General features: G+C 48.4%; 1 protein-coding gene across 3 annotated transcripts in view; it reads left to right on the top strand.

Annotated features, from left to right (window-relative positions):
* The window catches only part of LOC117603360 (uncharacterized), an 83,910-nt gene that overhangs the window by 63,038 nt on the left and 4,033 nt on the right, over window positions 1–16,839 (top strand). For 2 of the 3 annotated variants that reach the window (XM_034322417.2, XM_034322416.2), the window contains 4 exons: window positions 8,880–9,092; window positions 9,317–9,455; window positions 15,457–15,583; window positions 15,977–16,205. In XM_034322417.2, the coding sequence (XP_034178308.2) occupies window positions 8,880–9,092; window positions 9,317–9,455; window positions 15,457–15,583; window positions 15,977–16,205 (708 nt within the window). Of the gene's footprint in view, window positions 1–275; window positions 3,487–8,879; window positions 9,093–9,316; window positions 9,456–15,456; window positions 15,584–15,976; window positions 16,206–16,839 lie in introns of all 3 variants that reach the window. The other variant, XM_034322418.2, reaches the window with a different exon arrangement.

Genomic DNA, 16,839 nt, shown 5'->3' with positions numbered 1-16,839 from the left:
GCTCCTGCTTTCTGTCGCTACGGAAGCAAACGAGCAACGAAGAAACTCTCTTCCCTCTTCTTCTTCTTCTTTTGCTGCTGCTGCTGCTGCTGGTTCGCGCTAATTTGCATGTGACGCGCGCAACCAAGTTCAATGCACCAAACGTTAACCCTTCACGGATGCTTTATTGCACGAAAGAGAAAACGCAAAGCCCGTTCGATCGATCCCATCTTCCGCAAGAATTCATCGTGTTTGCACGAAGAGAACTAACGAGAAATTTTTCGTGTTTGTTGCAGGTACGTATCAGCCGGACTTATTTGCCAGAGATACCCGCAACAGGCTTGCCCATTGTGAGAAAGTACCTACGATTAGTCAACGCTGATAATTCCTTATCGTTGCGTGGAAGGCGTCGGGAGATTGCTTCACGATTATCTATCCCTCTCTCTTCCTCTTTTCCTCTACATGGCATCTCGAGTGAAAGGTTACAAACGAGTTTTCTCCTACCCTCCACCGTCTTGTTTTTCTTTCTTCTGACGTAATTTCAGTAGGTGTTAATTTATGTTATTAGTCAATGATTTCTGGCAACGGTATCTCGCAAGGCCATTGAATACAGAATAAACCACCCTCTAACCACTTATTTTACGCAAAGCGGAAGTTGGCGAGCTGACAAAGAATCGAGTTAGATGCAATGGCCTTTCGTCGCCCACCGTGCATCGCGAATCGTGAACGAAAATCCACGACAGTGCGTGGTACACGCGTCTGACTCACGCGACTTGATTTGGTTTTCATGCGGGAGGGACATGGCACACCTTCTTTTAACGCAACATCTTCTCGGCTAATTGTGATTCATCGACGGTAGCCATCGATAGCCGCGGCGTTTATGGTAATTACCCTTTGCGGTCCTCTACGACACGACGACGTCGTGTTTAACTCTACCTATTAGATGCGTCGCATCTGACAATTGTTCTGACTATAAACGAAAAAATCTCCCAGAATGATGAGCAACGTGTTAATAGTCGACGAGTATGCGGCGGAGTCAGTTTGGTTCGTGGTACCCGTCAACCGGTTAGTCAATTTTGGCCCGATCAGGGGACCCTCTTCCCGTCCTTCTGGGATCGACATCGATTTTTGCTCTTTTCGAACCGGGTCAGCAAACTGTGGCGACCGACGAAGGACGCCAAGGGTGTTCTCCTCCCCTCCGTTCGTCCGGGGCTTCCTCCTTTTCCTCCACGTTCGCTTACCAAGCGCCTCGTTCTTTTCTTTTCTTGTTGGCGAAATTTGGAAGTCGACGCCCGTCTCTCGGTCCGTTCGTGACAAGCATTAATCCTGGCAACGACCAAAGTATCATCCTCTTGTTGGCGTTTTACGGCGTTCCGCGGCTAAATCGGGACCCCCGAGAGATACGATCGATGAATTTGAAACGGTATTCAACCGGCCCGTCCTACGAATCGATTTCTCGATCGTTTTTCTTTCGTCTGTCGTTTGGCCGCGCCGCGATATAACACATTCACCCCTTCGTTTCTTTTTCTCTCGATTCTTTTCCGTCAATGAGACGAAACCGTTAAAGGACCGTGGAATTGCCGATCGTCATGGTAATTCGATACGTTTATTAGCCACGATCAAAGGATTAGAATATTCAGTTTATACACAAGCAAGTTCCCAACGCAGACTCTGCGTTTACGTAATTAATTTAACGCCAGTAAATCAACGATACTCGTTTACGCGACACCTGCGGCAGAATTCCATCCGTGTGTTGGTGAAACGAAGTATAGTCAGCAAATGGAAAAGTATCCCGTGTCCAGTGCCGTAATAATAATCATCCTCGGTACAGAGGGATAAAAGTTTCTGCGGCTCTCAACCGCAGGAGGTTTCGAATGAAACGATTCGAAGCGGTCTGCGGGAATGCAGTTGATCCGACAAAAATCATAAAACTGTTCTTCTAGCCGCTTGGATGGAAGCAAGTGAGCGAGCAAGCGCGTACGGTCAGCAACATTGTAGAATTTTTGTCGAGGAAATTAGCAAAGAAGAGAAGGAGTTGTGTTTCCGCTGCGCCGCGATTCCTTCGCTTTTTCTCGTGACATTACCCTAGGCTGCTAGCTAAATTCCTTTTCGTACGACCCTGAACCGAGCATGGAATCCAAATGCCTGCTTAAGAGTTTGCTCTCTCCTCCTGTTGCTTCTTTGTTCGTACCGTGACATCCGTGAAGAATCGGAAGCTGGAAGAAGACAGTGGAGGCCAAAGGTCAAGAGACTACACCGCGTCGCGTTGCCACGGAAAACAAGCTCGGTTAAGAAAATTACCATTGTCTCGCGTCCCCGTTTAAATTCCCTGGTCGTCTTGGTTTTTATGCAAATTTTTGTCTGTCGAAAGGAAGCAAGAAAAATTCTTGGGCTGAATCCTTGGCCCGTAGTTCGCGTTCGAAACGCGCAAACACGTTCTCCAAGATAAAATCGCGCATTTTGTCGCGATACGTGACCGTGCGCGTACATACACATATGTACACAGCCGACATCGACGATTTCGTTTCAGCTCCATCTTCTCTGCAAAGTCTAGTCGCTTTAAATGGCAGCGACTGGCTCGCGACACGATATTCAACCGTATATTTTTCTCGGCCCATCCTGGACAACCGCAAGCCGTATCAAGTGCGTGTGTTGCGTAATGCGTGTTGTACGTGTCGCGCGTCCAAGTCTTCCACCACAATGGCGTTAACGAGCGGCAATCGAGGACGGAAAGGCTACGCGAACGCGTCCGTTTGACTCGCGCCATAACGCCTTCCGTGATCGCGTTTCTGCTCACTCGATGATTCCAATTTTTCTTATTTTTATCATTCTGACTCTTCATTCCAAATCGAACCTTTTTATTTGTCTGTAGAACGTTGAGTTACCTCGTTACCGAGGCAGTAACACGGAAATCGGAGCAACTGCCTCTGGTCGCGATTAATTATGCTCGACTCGGTTCGCAATTAAAGAAATTAGCGGGGATAGGTAGACCGAGGCACGGTGTTCGTCGTCCAGCTGCATCGGTGCTCTCTCGAATGCAAATCCATTGTGCAACTACTGCAACGGGCCAGCAGTACATACGGTGAAATTCGTTCCAGTTGCGTTCGCGGCTCGTTAGCCGATTACGCAACGTTGTGCAACCACTGTCTCTCAGGGGTAGCCTCGTGCCTTTTTCGACCTACCCTAAAACAGCTTCCCTCGAATTCTCGAGCTGTTCGAACTTGAAAGAAACGAAAGAGGTGTCGGAATATCGGATCACTCGAATCGAGGACGCGACTACCTGGTTGAAAAGAGTAGGGGCAAAGCCAGCAGGGGATACGGTGGTAGATTAACGCGCGCAAGGTGCGTGGCCAAGCTGGTAACCGCGATAACCGGGCAACGACGCGACGGACGTTGCGTACAATGTCTCCTGGCACGGATGTCGATGACCCTCGAACGAACGTCAGTATCGGAAGGAGGCGAAGAAGCGGGAGGTGGAGAAGGACGAAGCGGGCAGAAGACGGAAGAGTAAGAAAAATAAAAAGTCAAGCTGCTGGGAAGAGGCGGAGGAAATTTCCTGGTGCGGTGCAGGACTGGAGTGGCGGTCGGTACGAGCAGGGTCGTCGGACCGAGATCGGTGTGTTTAGTAGTTAGGAAGCTAATGGATGCCTTAAAGGACGACGGATACACAAGGTTGTGTTGCACGACGTTAGAAAGACTGCGATCCCGGTGTTAGCACCGATTTCCTGGTCCGCCACGCTACACCAGAGGGCAACGAGCACTTAACGCTCTACTCGACTCCCCTACCTCTCCTCTTGACCCTGGGTCGTTGATCTTACACCACGCTACGTATACAGTTTTAATGGGTCTACGCTCAGTAGTTTTAAGTAACACGCCATTCCGAGCTTTGCGGTTGATCCCCGGCCGTGGGAAGAAACGACCGACTTCCCATTTACCAGAGCTCCACCACCGAAACGTCCACGCGAGCCCCACCGCGAAACGGACACCGCCTTGTCCGTTCCTTTGCCCGCTCCATGGATACCAAAGCTCCAAGGAGAAGGCTCGAGGCGCGTCCTACGAACCGTGCACCACCAGAGATACCACGGTGAAAGCGTGTACTTTCTATGGAGTTTGCGGCACTACCGCGTTCAGCCTCGGTTACAACTTTGCCTTCCACCGCGACAAACTTTCAACCAGATTCAATCCCTGACGAATCGAATCGTTCTCGAAATGGAAGAACCCCGCTAAGTAGATCGTCGAACGCATTCGTTAGAGCTACTGACACATATTCGAACGTGTTTCGATCAAAAATATCGTACAACTCGAGAAAAGTCCTAAGCACGCTTTAAGACTCGCGCCTCGGAGAAATAATAACATAGCTGTCGCTGCCCGAGAGAAACAAACATAGTGAAAGTATCCCGTTTCGTTGCTACATATTAAACGCAGACGTTCGCGAAACTGGCAAAGACGAGGTCGACGAAAGCGGTCGGTCCCACGACATTTACCATCTAGAATTTTTGGCAAGCAAACGCTCGCTTCTCGTTTCGTCAAAGACCTAGGTCTATCGAACGCGAAGATCGAACAGCAGGAAGCAGCGACCGCGAGTTTCTTTAACCAGGGAAGCACGACAGTGGAACGGTCCAGTTTCCTGCTCGGTACACTTTCGAGCTGCTTCAGGAGCAGCGACTTTGGTGTCTTCGAACCGTTGCTCATTGACGTTGTTAGCTTCTGGATAAACAAAAGGAAGCCGCCATTTCTTGACGCTTCGAGATATTCCGTTCTTTCGTCTGCTTCTCGGAAGCGCGTCGCTTTAACGCGAGAGTAACGATTAAACCTCCTCGAAGAAGGCTTCTTGCCTTCTTACCTGTTGGCTCTTCCAACGGATCTTTCTCATTTACCCTTTAACGACCTGAACGTGGCAAAAAGGAAGATTCGTCTACCTTTCTCACCGAGGCTTGTGCCTATGTTTTCGCAGACGAGAAAATTTCAAGGTTCGACGCGTCGCGAAAAGCAGTGGTACGGATCGCAGTCGCTATTAGCTACCACTTGTTCGCCGAGCTATTCTTCGCGCGACTAGTGACTAGGGAAAGCAAAAAGAGGAAACGGGGAGTAGCACTCTCGACCTTTGAGAGTAGGTAAGCGTACGGTCGACGGTCGTTTCCTCGATTTCTCGTTCACGCAGACCAAAACGACGACGTCGACTAGCTCGTTAGAAGAATCGAAGCGTCTCGTGAAATAGCTGCTTTGCATTTCCACGGAGAAATCCGAAGGCGACGTCGAGGTCCCGTGATTTCTCGTTAGAACCCGTCGATCAACCTCTCGTTTTCTTTTATCACCGCTGCGGACAGGGCTATACTTTCGTTCGCCGTGGAAATTGCGGTTCTCGACGTTCGAATGACATTTCACCGTCGACAAATTTGACCTACGCCAATGGAAAGCGTTGCAACCGTGATACCAGTTTGATCCGCGACATTCATGCTCGCGCAAGTCCGCCTTCTCTTGAACGAAAGTCGAGTTTCTGTCGCGATACCCTCCAAGGTCAGTGCTTAATGATCCCTCGTAATTAACCTCCAACGAGTTGGAGGTTTTCCCGGAGAAATCCAAGAGACTAAGCGAACAGCTTCGGACAGGTACACTCGACTTCTCGTTAGAGGCCTGGAATCAGGCTGCTCCTCTCGGACTCGGACTTGAACTCCAACGGCTACTTAAAATTCACCGCAACTCGAGACTTTATCGACGCACCAGAGTCGAACATTAATCTTGCTCGAACGATTCGCGGGCTGACCCTATTAACGTCAAGAGAGCCTCGGTCTCGAGAGGGGCGCGCGAAAGTTTCCTCTATTCCTCCTCCGCGAAGAGAAGGTGTTTAGGTGGATCGCGATTCAATCGACTCCCTCGATATTTAATTATTTATTTAAATCATACGGAACCAAAGGAGTGATAGTGAGTAGAAAAGGTTGTAATAAGATATGCTTTATTTTCTTCTTTTCTTTTTACATTTCACAGTAGCTACTTACTTTGTTAAGTTAGGGGCGGGCTTTCCGGTCGCGTATAAAATTTCGGCCTCGATTTATCGGCGCACCTGTTGGCCGTTGCCCGTTGCAGCTGCCTCCTCGCTATTACAGGGAATTTGTTCGCAGCCGTAACGAACGCACGACTCGGGCAGATGCTACCTCGGGGGAACGAAAAGTACAATTTCCATTTCTTGCTATTCGCTTCTTGCCGTTTGCCAGAAATTATTGTTCGTCATCGTGTTGGCGAAGCGTTGGATTCACTCGCGAAAGCAAGCGCGTTGCTTTCGAACGCAATATCGCGGCAAGATTGCTCAAGACAAAACGCGTCGCATTTCCAAGACAAATTAGGCTGGAAAGTAGATGCGATTCGTTGGTCGAAGGCGCGATCTTTACGAGAATCGTGCATACGCGCGGTAACAGCGGAGCGTGGGAGTTCGACCTGGCCTCTCGACCAGGGAAATCGAGATCACGTGCATAGCAATGTAACCACGACGCGTTTGCTAGTTCGTTTTCTTAGCCTGCGCCTACTTCCTCGACTTTTGAACTTGTTTCCTAGCGTTTTACCTACATTACATAATCCTGTGTTACACGAACCGTTTCGCTTTGTCCGCGTCGATCGAACGATTGCCAATGGAATGCATAGACGACGAACCAGGAATAAGAAACGTTCGCAATCGCGTACCGACTAATGGCGCAACTATAAATCTGATATTACCGCGACAACGATTGCTACGCTGTTATTATCGCGACGCGATCTCGGATGTTGCAGCCGCGTCTCGCTGGAAAATTAGAACCTTTCAGCAAATGAAAGTCCAAGCAACCTACAATTATCGTTCTTCGAGAACGATTGCGTTTCCCTTCTGAAACAGCTTCGTCGTTTCTTCGACGAAGCGATCATCCATTTCGAGCCGTGTTTTATCCATCGCTCGATTCCTCGTGCCACTGGTCGTTGGCGAACGGGTTTATCGAGCGGCTCGCAAAGGGGAACGCTGCCCTTCGCCTCTAGAATGGATCGTTAAAATCGCCGCGTCGCGTCGCTAGAGAGGGTCTGTCCGCTGGACGATATTGGACTCGCCCTTTTCCCTCGTCCCTTTGTTCAACGTACAAGAAGGAAAATCAAACAGAAAGGTCTATCGCTGTAACAATGCGTAATTAGAACGCGGATAACGAGTCTGTTAGATAGAAGTTGCATGCTGTTGGCGTTTGTCAACCTACATAGGCGAGTGTCGTCGTCGAGCTGAACACGCCTATACCCCCTTTTGGGGCCAGACGGCTAATTGTTTAAAAGATATTAACAATTACAGTTAGTTACTCCTTACATTCTGAAGTATGACAAACTCACATATACAACTTGCAATCTAGAGATCCACGGTTCAAATCTTTGGTTCTCAACATTTTTTTTTTTTTTTAATGATAATTTGTCTCTTTTTGAATAACTATTACATAAAAATTATCATTAAAAAAAAAAAAAAAAAAAAAAAAGAAAATGGGAACCCAGGATTTGAACCGAGGACCTTTAGATTGCGAGCCATAGATCCGCTCCGTGGTTAAACACATGACTCGCAATCTAAAGGTCCTCGGTTCAAATCCTTGGTTCCCAACAATTTTTTTTTTTTTTTTTAAATGATAATTTGTCTCTTTTTGAATAATTAAATATAATTCTAAACTAAAATTCGATATTCTATTTTGAATAACCTAAATTCTATAAAAATTACAATGTATGTAATTAATTATTAATAAATGCAATGATTATGGCACAGCTGCAATAGTTATTCAAGAAGAGACAAATTATGATTAAAAAAAAAAAACTTGGGAACCATGGATTTGAACCGCGGACCTTTAGATTGCGAGTCAAGCGTTTCACCACAGAGTTAACCGTTTATAAGAGAAGACGAGCAAGCCCCGTTCCGCGACGTTGATTCTCCAACCAGTTTATCGAACGATAAGTGTCCACGTCGATACTCGCGAACACCGCGAGGATAACTCGACCCAGTTGGAAAAATCGGCGAGTGGAGCTCACGCGAGAACCGTACAGAAACTTTATCACCGAAGGTATCGCGAATTTTTGCTCGTTGCTACTTGGACAAGCACAGGCAAGCCTAGCAATCCAGGTTAATGCCACCCGGATAATTGCATCTACGATCTCACGCTGTTCGAGACCATAAAATTTTTCCCTCTACAGAATCAACGGGGTCGTTAATAGTTTTACAGTCGCCGATAATTAAAGCGACGCGCAGCGTGCTTTCCGCTCGGAAGTGTATACCTGTAGAGGAATAGCCGATCGTCGACGAGGCTAGCGGCGGGGCTTCGTTCGTTGTACCATCTACTCTGTGGGATACCGTCCACCGAACAATGCTCCCTAATGACGCTTACATTGACGCTTACTCTCGGTCCATCTGTCCCGTCCAACGTTCAACTTGTTTCAGAAGAACTCGTTCGCTAGAAGCCAGGGTACCGTTCGTCGCGCGACAACTCGTTCCAACGAGTCGTCCTCGTGGAATCGTGGAAAAACAGGCGCGAAAAGAAACGCGACCGATGCTTTCACCGTTGTTCTCCAAGATTCGAGTCGCTGTTCAGGAGCATTGGCCGCGCGACTTCGCTTTCTACGAGTTGTTTAGATGTTTGCATCGTAGCAGCCGCAATATAGATCATTCGTTATTTACGGAGCGGAACATTGAAACGCGAACGTGGACGCGGTCGACGCAGCGCAACATTTCCACGCGTACGGCGTAATTGGAAAATCGCGATTAAACGAGGTTTAGGTCTAGTCGTTAATGGTAGGGCGAAAGTAAAACGTTCACGTAAAACGTTACTTCATTCGTTACTTCGTTTCTCCACCGTAATTCCTTATTCTGATATTTCTACACAATCGTTCGCTAACGATCCACACTTGTTGTTTGCTTGCAGAGGTAAATACGCGACGGTGAGAAGATGTCGGGAGAGATCAAGCGGAAGACAGTGGGCCGCCAAGTTCCTCAGGAAGAGGAGACGGGCGCAGGAACTGAGGGCGGAAGCGCTTCACGAGGTCGCGGTGCTGGATGCTGCGGCTAATTGTTCTCGTCTGGTGTCTCTTCATCAAGTCTTCGAGACGACCACAGAGATGGTATTGGTTTTGGAATTGTAAGTGAAATGTTCTTATTATTTTTAATTATACTTAGAGTATTTACGGAAGAAGCGTTCACGAATCGTCGATAATTCGAACGCAATCGCGTTAACCGGTAGCGAAACTGAAGATTAATCGATCGTGGACTGAGTATCGCTTCCTATGCGTGGTTCTTCTTATCGAAGACACGAACGCAGCCCGATTAGCTCGATCGTTCACCAAGCCGCTTTTTCGTTCGCAGGGCCCCCGGTGGCGAGTTACAAATGATACTAGACAGAGACGAAGTTCCAGAGGAGCGACAGGTCGCCAGACTGCTGAAGCAAATTTTGGACGGAATAGCGTTTCTGCATTCCCTGAACGTGGCCCACCTCGACATCAAGGTGAGTCTAGACTTCTGCACGGAAAATTTCACGGTGTTCGCGAGGCTCTGTACTCTTTATCTCGGCCCACGTCAAAAACAAGCGAGAAACGAGACGATAAGAGAAGCACGTAGATTGTCGTTTCTGCAAACAACTCTTATCTAGATATATTCCCTGGTCGAGTTGAAAAACCTTCGCTGTGAATTGGCACGCGTGTACCGTCTGTGTTCGGTGGATAAAGAACGCGAGAAAGAATATCGCGCCTAATCCGCCGAGAAAAGAAACTGCTCTTGGCAACGAACGAAGCGACGACATTTCGGTCGAGAGCTGGCAGTTTCTCAGCGAACGTATTCCCTGCTCCCCGCGTCCTGCCGTCCTCGGTGCGAACGACCCAAATTGTTATGTAAAAGTATCCGCGTAACACGATGATCTCTGCCAAAAGACAGGAGTCGAACGCGAAACCGTTGACACCGATCGCGTATGCAATTTGCGTCTTTATCATACCATCGATAGATCGATCGATCGATTTTACCCACTCGTACAGTAGGATTGGATCGAAAGTTGGTAGAGGAGGAGGAGGGACGCATTAATTCGCCAAACGTTTCTACATTGTAGCCTCGGAGAGTAACTTTCGCTCACAAATTCAAATATTTGCTAGAAAGTGACGGCGCTCTCGCTGGAATGCACAAGAGAAGGGGAGGCCTATTTTTCCACGGCGCATCGTTATCATAACAAAAGCGTCGTTGGTAAAAAGAAGAAACAGCGCGTCGTGTACATGTAACACGTGCAAGAAACGAGAGGAGAAGAAGACGAGACGCAGGCGTGAGCGTGAGCGCGAAAGCGATTCATCGCGATGGAATCCCGACGAAACGGGCGCCAATGGGGTGTTTCTGCTCGCTCTAAATTATTTTTGTACCAACCTCGAGGGAGTCTCGTCTCGCCGCGAAACTTTGCTACGGAAATAGATCGATGCGCGTCCCTCCTCTCGGCCTTTTATCTCGAGAATAATACGCGGACGCTCCTTGGCGCCCCTTAGAAAATCCGGAACCGAGTTTTTCATAAATTCATCGGTCTGCTCCTGCAGCCTCGCCTCGCGACACGAATTTACATAATTCCCCTGGTTTTATTCATCGATAAATCTACCGACGATTTTGCCAATAAATCGGTTTAAATTACGCTAAACGTCGTGCGACAACGATGCATCTTCCAAGTGATAGATAAGCATGTTTTATATGCGCGTCGCGAAACGCGCGATGCATTCGGTCGATCGCGTTCACGCGAGGTTTTTCTTATTTGGCAATGGGAACAATTTGCAATTTGCAGCGGGCATAGCTGGACACTGCGACACCGCGACACGAGATCGACGCAGGGCAGAGCGTAGGTATAAGTATAAGAGAGTATGCGTTTATCGATTATCGGCGTGATCGATATGGGCGAGCCAAGGCAAACGAGTCGTATTAATAATATTCCCTCGGCGACACACGCGCCGATTCGCGTATTTCAGCCTTCCTCCTCATTTTTTTATTCCCCTTAACGCGACTCGGATTATGATCGCGGTTATGCAACCCAATTATCCGGCTTTCGCAAATTGATAGCAATTTGCGGGGATGCAGGTTACCAGGTATATACCTACGCGACTAAATTACAAGTGGAGCGGAGCAGAGACGAAACGCTACTCGCTGCTGCTGGCGAATTGAATTACCGGAAAAATTTCATTCCATAGCGACGACGCAATAAAATAATTTAGCAGCTTTTGCGCATTAAGCGCCGCGTTGAAACGTCCTTTACACCGTCTGTTATCGAGTCTCTGTCCTGATACCAACGACGATTACACATCCGCCAGAATTATCACGATGTTTTCCAATCGATAAGATAATTTTATACGTTCTGGATAAGCAAAACTGCTCGATTAAACGCGCCGACGAAGCAATTCCGCAACCTTAACAATAAAAACGCGTTGCTGCTATATATTTTTATATCGAACACTTATCCCTTCGATCGTTTTTCTAAATCGTTGACCCGCAAGTCCGTTCGTTTTCGGTATCGGTGCTCGAGATCGCGAGAGCGTGGCTGAATGGAAACGATCGCGCCCGTTTAGAAAGGAAAAACCGCGTTACGTTTTTCAGACTTTCGGTTTCGACGCGTTCTCATTCGCGTGCGCGTTCGCGATCGCGATCGAACGAACTCCACACCTCCGGTTCGATGCACACCTCCGGTTCGTTCTTAAAATATCATCGTGCCACGAATTCACGCGATATGCCTGACCCAAATATAGATCTCGCGGTTATGAATGGAAAAATGCACTTTGGGAATTCTTTGGCTCGCTTTCAAGAGGCCTCGTTGGCCGACGTCCACGAGGTTTCGGGCGCCAACCGAATAGATAGAAACTCGGATTCGTCAGCATAGATCTCGCATATTTTACGAATTCGAACGATCGTATTCTCGCTTCCAACGACAACAATGCTATCGGTGTTGCGATCGAGCTCGTTTCTATTCGCGTGGAATGCCGTATGCTTGTTCAACGACCAGTCGTCGGTCGTCGATCCACTCGAGACGAGCATGCTGTAATAACGCGATATCTAAACTGGCGCCAAAGACTGTGTGTACTCTTCTCTATTTGCTCGCGCATCGATAATCACCGCCTCGCGTTAATCGCGTTGCTTGAAATTGGCGTGCACGTGACACCCATCGAACATCCTACGACTCGTTCGTTATTCTTGGCAGTGCTTTTCAACATTTTTTCCCGGGGAAGGAACAGAGGCGATCGACCTCCGTTGGAAAAGGGAGGATTCAGGCTCATCAATGAACTCTGTCGACTAGCCTGGATAGTTGGAGCAGCGAGCTCGTACCGAGAATTCCATTTCTGGCATGGCCAGTGGCTCTCGAGAGCAGTTGGTTCATTAGCCAGAACTTCGGTTTCGACGAAATCGATTCATCGGCCTGTTAATGGAATAGCCGAGCTCTCCGCCCCCATTTAAGCGAAAAGAGAATCGATATTTTATCCGCAGAGGAAAAAGCGATACCTTAATCTCCCCTTCTTTCCTTCTGCCTACCGATCGCGATTCTCTAATATCGATAAGACTGAAATTTACCACGAATTTAATCGCGATTCGTTTCATAAAACGATCGAGCTGGTCCGCTGACCTCTCGGAACGTCTGTTTCTCGCAGCTCGTTCAACCGAACTCTGAGCATTACATTCATACTACTCAAACACGCGCACGCGTTCTCGTGTCCGGCCACGCATCGTGTAGGGACGCTTCCCCCTTTTTCAACCGCCGGAAGTTTCAATGAACGCAAGAGACAGATCCTCATAAATTCGTTGTCCGTTGGTTAAAAAGCGTTCTGCCTTCCAACTGCGTGCACACGCTTTTTCTCTCGCGTATTTTGCGTTCCGAATGCCAAGCCTGTTCGTCATCGCGAAAATTTTGCTCCTGCTGCAACTCCGATGGAAGCAGCTTTCGACGGAATCGTATCGTGTATTCCACGTCGTACGATTACACGACGAATAAATAAAAGGCGATATACTCGCTCCTATCGAGCAGAACGTTGCTCGATTATCGACACGCGTGTACGCCGTTACATCAACCGTAGCTCCAAAACGTTTAACCAGATCCATTCGCTTGCTAAGCAAATTGGCATCGCGTGAATTACTTCGAGGAACGTTTTTATTTCGAGGAAAAGAGTAGCTACTAACTTTGATTTAATAGCTCGCGTCCTTCCTGTGCTTTTTGTAACCACTCTGCGTTACGTTGAACGACGACTTCCGACAGACGATGCCTCGGTAATTAACTCACCTGTTACACTTTTCTGAGCGCGTTCGTCGTCTCCTCGTTTCGTCGTAGCATCGTTATCAAGCTCAGACGTGCCCGTATCTCGGCTCGAGCTACAAAGTTTTCCGTCGTGACGAATCAAGCGTGCAGCAATGATATTCGCGGTAATCGATCGCGACGCCTACACGATTCGCGTCGAGGTCCGAGAAGAACGTTCAGAAGAACACGAGCGACGCAGGAACCTCGTAATGGTAAATTATGGAAATGTCTTTGTTCCTTATTGAACGACTTCCGGCAGTCGGACGGTTCGAAACCGGCCTGTCGAGTCTCGTCGAGCAACGGTCACTCCTAAAGCGTCGTCGTTTCTCTCCATATGCCTGTCGGAACGGTCGTCCCTGTTCGACCGTTCCTTCTTCCCCATCGAACGGGTAAAAAATTGAAAGGAGGAGAAGCGAAAAGTATAAGGGTAGCGTTTCGTAGGACTTGTTGGACGGGATTGAGCCGCCTGTTAAAGCCGAAGGGGACACGAACAAAACGTCCTACGACCTCAACGTTACAGAAGCACTTTTTAAATCACCAGCATTATTCGTAGGACGTCGAGCATCTTGCGATGCAGTCCAGTCACGTTCGACTCGTAACTCGGTATAACGAAACGTAACACACAAACTGAATCCTCGAGCGATACGAGTGCGCACGGAATCCTTCCTTTTCAACCAACTCTATCCTCTTTCTCGTTTTTCTCGATGAAAATTTAACAGCCTCTGGAAGGCTGTCTGACCGCCAGAGTTTCATCGCAGGTGTCAATTGACCTGTGTTTACGTTGAAAACGCGGCTGAGAAATTTAGTTAGTGTAGCGGCAGATCAGAAACGTGGGCGCCAGAAGAGAGGCGCGAATAGTTGCGTGGGCGTCTAGTTCGAGTGCGAATGCGAGCGCGGTTATTCGAAGCGTCGATACACGGATGTAAATGATTACCGATAAGAAAGGTCGCGGTGCGGCCTAGCAGCGATTCTACGAAACGATCGAACAATGGGCGCATTGGTTTTCTCGAAAGGAGATCAAGGAGAAAAGTTCGTTGCTGGTCCATTGTCGAAGCACCCTAGGCGGGCAGACTGGTCTTACAAAGTTACTAGGTAGGGGGCGAATAAGGTTCGAGGAGCGTCATTATCGTGCCGTTTATTAAATGCCTGCCCCTTGGCCAGGTGAACAAAGTACACGAGGATCGCGATTAATTGCACCGATTACCTGGAGAACGGACGAGAGAAGGGGTCGTTTATTCGATACTTTTAATTAAGTGACACTGCGCGTACCCATTGGGATGCTTAATGATCGCTAACTACGCTCTTGTAACGTGAGCTCTCGAGAAAAAGCCACCTTGCTCTAAAACCTACCGCAGCCGGCGGCTCTCAGCTTGCAACCAACCAGCAGATGTTTTCAATCTACTCCCTTCGTATCCGAATCTTCGCAAAATCTTTCCACGCGAAATTCGTGCCCCCGCGGATCGCTTCCTCCTTAGATCGCGATCTCGAGGACCAGCCTCGGTTCACGTACGGATTTTATTACGCTTGCGCGTCACGAACGAACCCTTGCTCCTTTCGTTTTCTTTTTTCTTTTTTTTTTTTTTTTTTTTCAAATTGCTTGCAACCTCCTCGGGCCTGAGAAAGGATGCACGAGAAAAGAGGAAAAAAATTACCGGTACATGCACTCGCGATACGATTAATTGCCTCGATTACGTGACGAACGCTCCGCTGAATCGTCGTTTATTAAATACGTTTAATTAAGTGGCATCGTGTAGGCACGGGGCATGTAATGATCGCTGAAACACTGGTGTACGTACGAGCCATGGAAAAAACTAAGCCGATGCAGGTTGCTCTCGACTACTGCCACCGTGTTGCGACCGACCGCTTTTGCCGGGAACACGTTTCACCCTGCGCGTCCCTGATATCGGACGCTGCTACCCAGCTGATAATTGCGACGACAAGATCGCCCGAAATAATTTATTCTCGCTGTAAATGTCTCGCGGATAAAATATGAAACAATGTTCACCCTCGAGGAAGGCTAAGAAAGATAGAGCGGAGAGATCGGATCGTGCGCTTCATCGCGCCGTTTCGTCTTCCTCGCGAGAGCATCGAATTGCGAGCAATTATACGCCGCAACGAAAGGAAATAACGAGCTTCTTTGTCTTCGTTAACCGTCGACGAGAGAGGAAATCGAATACGAATGTTTTTAATTTTCCTTGTCCTCTCTTTTCAGCCTCAGAATCTGGTCCTCACCGGCGAGTTTCCCGACTGTGACGTGAAGCTCTGCGATTTTGGTATCTCGCGGTACATCAGCCACGGCGCGGACATCCGAGAGATTCTCGGCACGCCTGACTATGTTGGTGAGTATTCTCGACAAAACGCAAGTACACCATTGATGTCTTTCTACGCACGAGATATCCCGGTTCCTCGCTGCCACCGGATTCGCGACTCGTTTCGTACCGTGTAATTCCATTAGAGATACAGGAACGTTGCATAATTGAACAGAACAAGCCACTTCTCGACGCGGATCGTCGGCCACGAGGAGGAGCCATTTACGAGTCACGCGATTACCTTTGCGATTACTTTTCACCGGTCGTGTTTAACGGTCGCATTTCCCCTGCAAGAAGCGCCGTTCAGTGATTCTCACGAACCTTTCGCGAGAAGAAATATCGCCTGTTACCACCTCTTGACTCGTCTTTTCCACCCACGCAGCTACCGTTCGCTCTTCAAGTTGCGTTTTCTGCTTGTTTCAGCGCCAGAGGTGTTAAACTACGAGCCGATCAGCTTGGCGACGGACATGTGGTCGATCGGAGTTTTGCTGTACGTGTTGCTAACGGGATGCTCTCCATTCGGCGGCGATACCAAGCAGGAAACGTTCTGCAACATTAGCCGATGTCGCCTAGATTTTCCTGACGACCTGTTCGAAGACGTGTCCGAGGAGGCGCGTGATCTGATGCGCAAACTGATGGTCAAGGATCCAAAGTGAGTAACGCGAAAAGAGGTTCCCGATAAAAAAAAGTAAGCGCCACAACGATGGGAGAGGATAGTGTCGTCTTAAGGAATGTTCGCCGCGTTACGCGATTGTTTTCATTCTTAGAAGCTAAATAATGCAAACGTACGCCACCTAACTAACAATGTTCTTGAGATCCACGCGCCGTCTTGACGCGACGCGGCCTATCTTCTTTCGCTTCGAGGTAAGCCGTAAGCGGTAAACGTTCCTGGTAGGTCACGACACGCTTCCTCGAAAGCATTATTTTCACCGGTGCCGGGATTCTTGGTAACCCGTTCTTCGATAATACTTATCCGTGGCTCGTGTTAGTATTTCGTCACCGTTTCGTAGGCAGATAATCGCAGATAGTCGTGTCTTTCATCGAAATTTCGATAGTTACGCAATCCGGCAACCTGCAGGATTTCTGCATCCGTACTCGCGGGTACGTGGAAGCAAAACGATCGACATTCCTCCGACTGCAGCGACGACGACTACTTTCTTCGAAACGGGAAGAGGAACGCGTCGGCACATCGAACGAGTTCCGCTGAAAAACTCGTAGATTTCCTTATCTTCGACCGGTCGGACAGCTGGGAGGAAGTCTCCATCCGGAATATCCTCGCCCTTCCA

Source organism: Osmia lignaria, chromosome 4, assembly GCF_051020975.1.
Source record: "Osmia lignaria lignaria isolate PbOS001 chromosome 4, iyOsmLign1, whole genome shotgun sequence".
NCBI lineage: Eukaryota > Metazoa > Arthropoda > Insecta > Hymenoptera > Megachilidae > Osmia > Osmia lignaria.
Note: the sequence above shows the minus strand (reverse complement) of the source record. Positions and strands in the feature narration are given on the sequence as shown.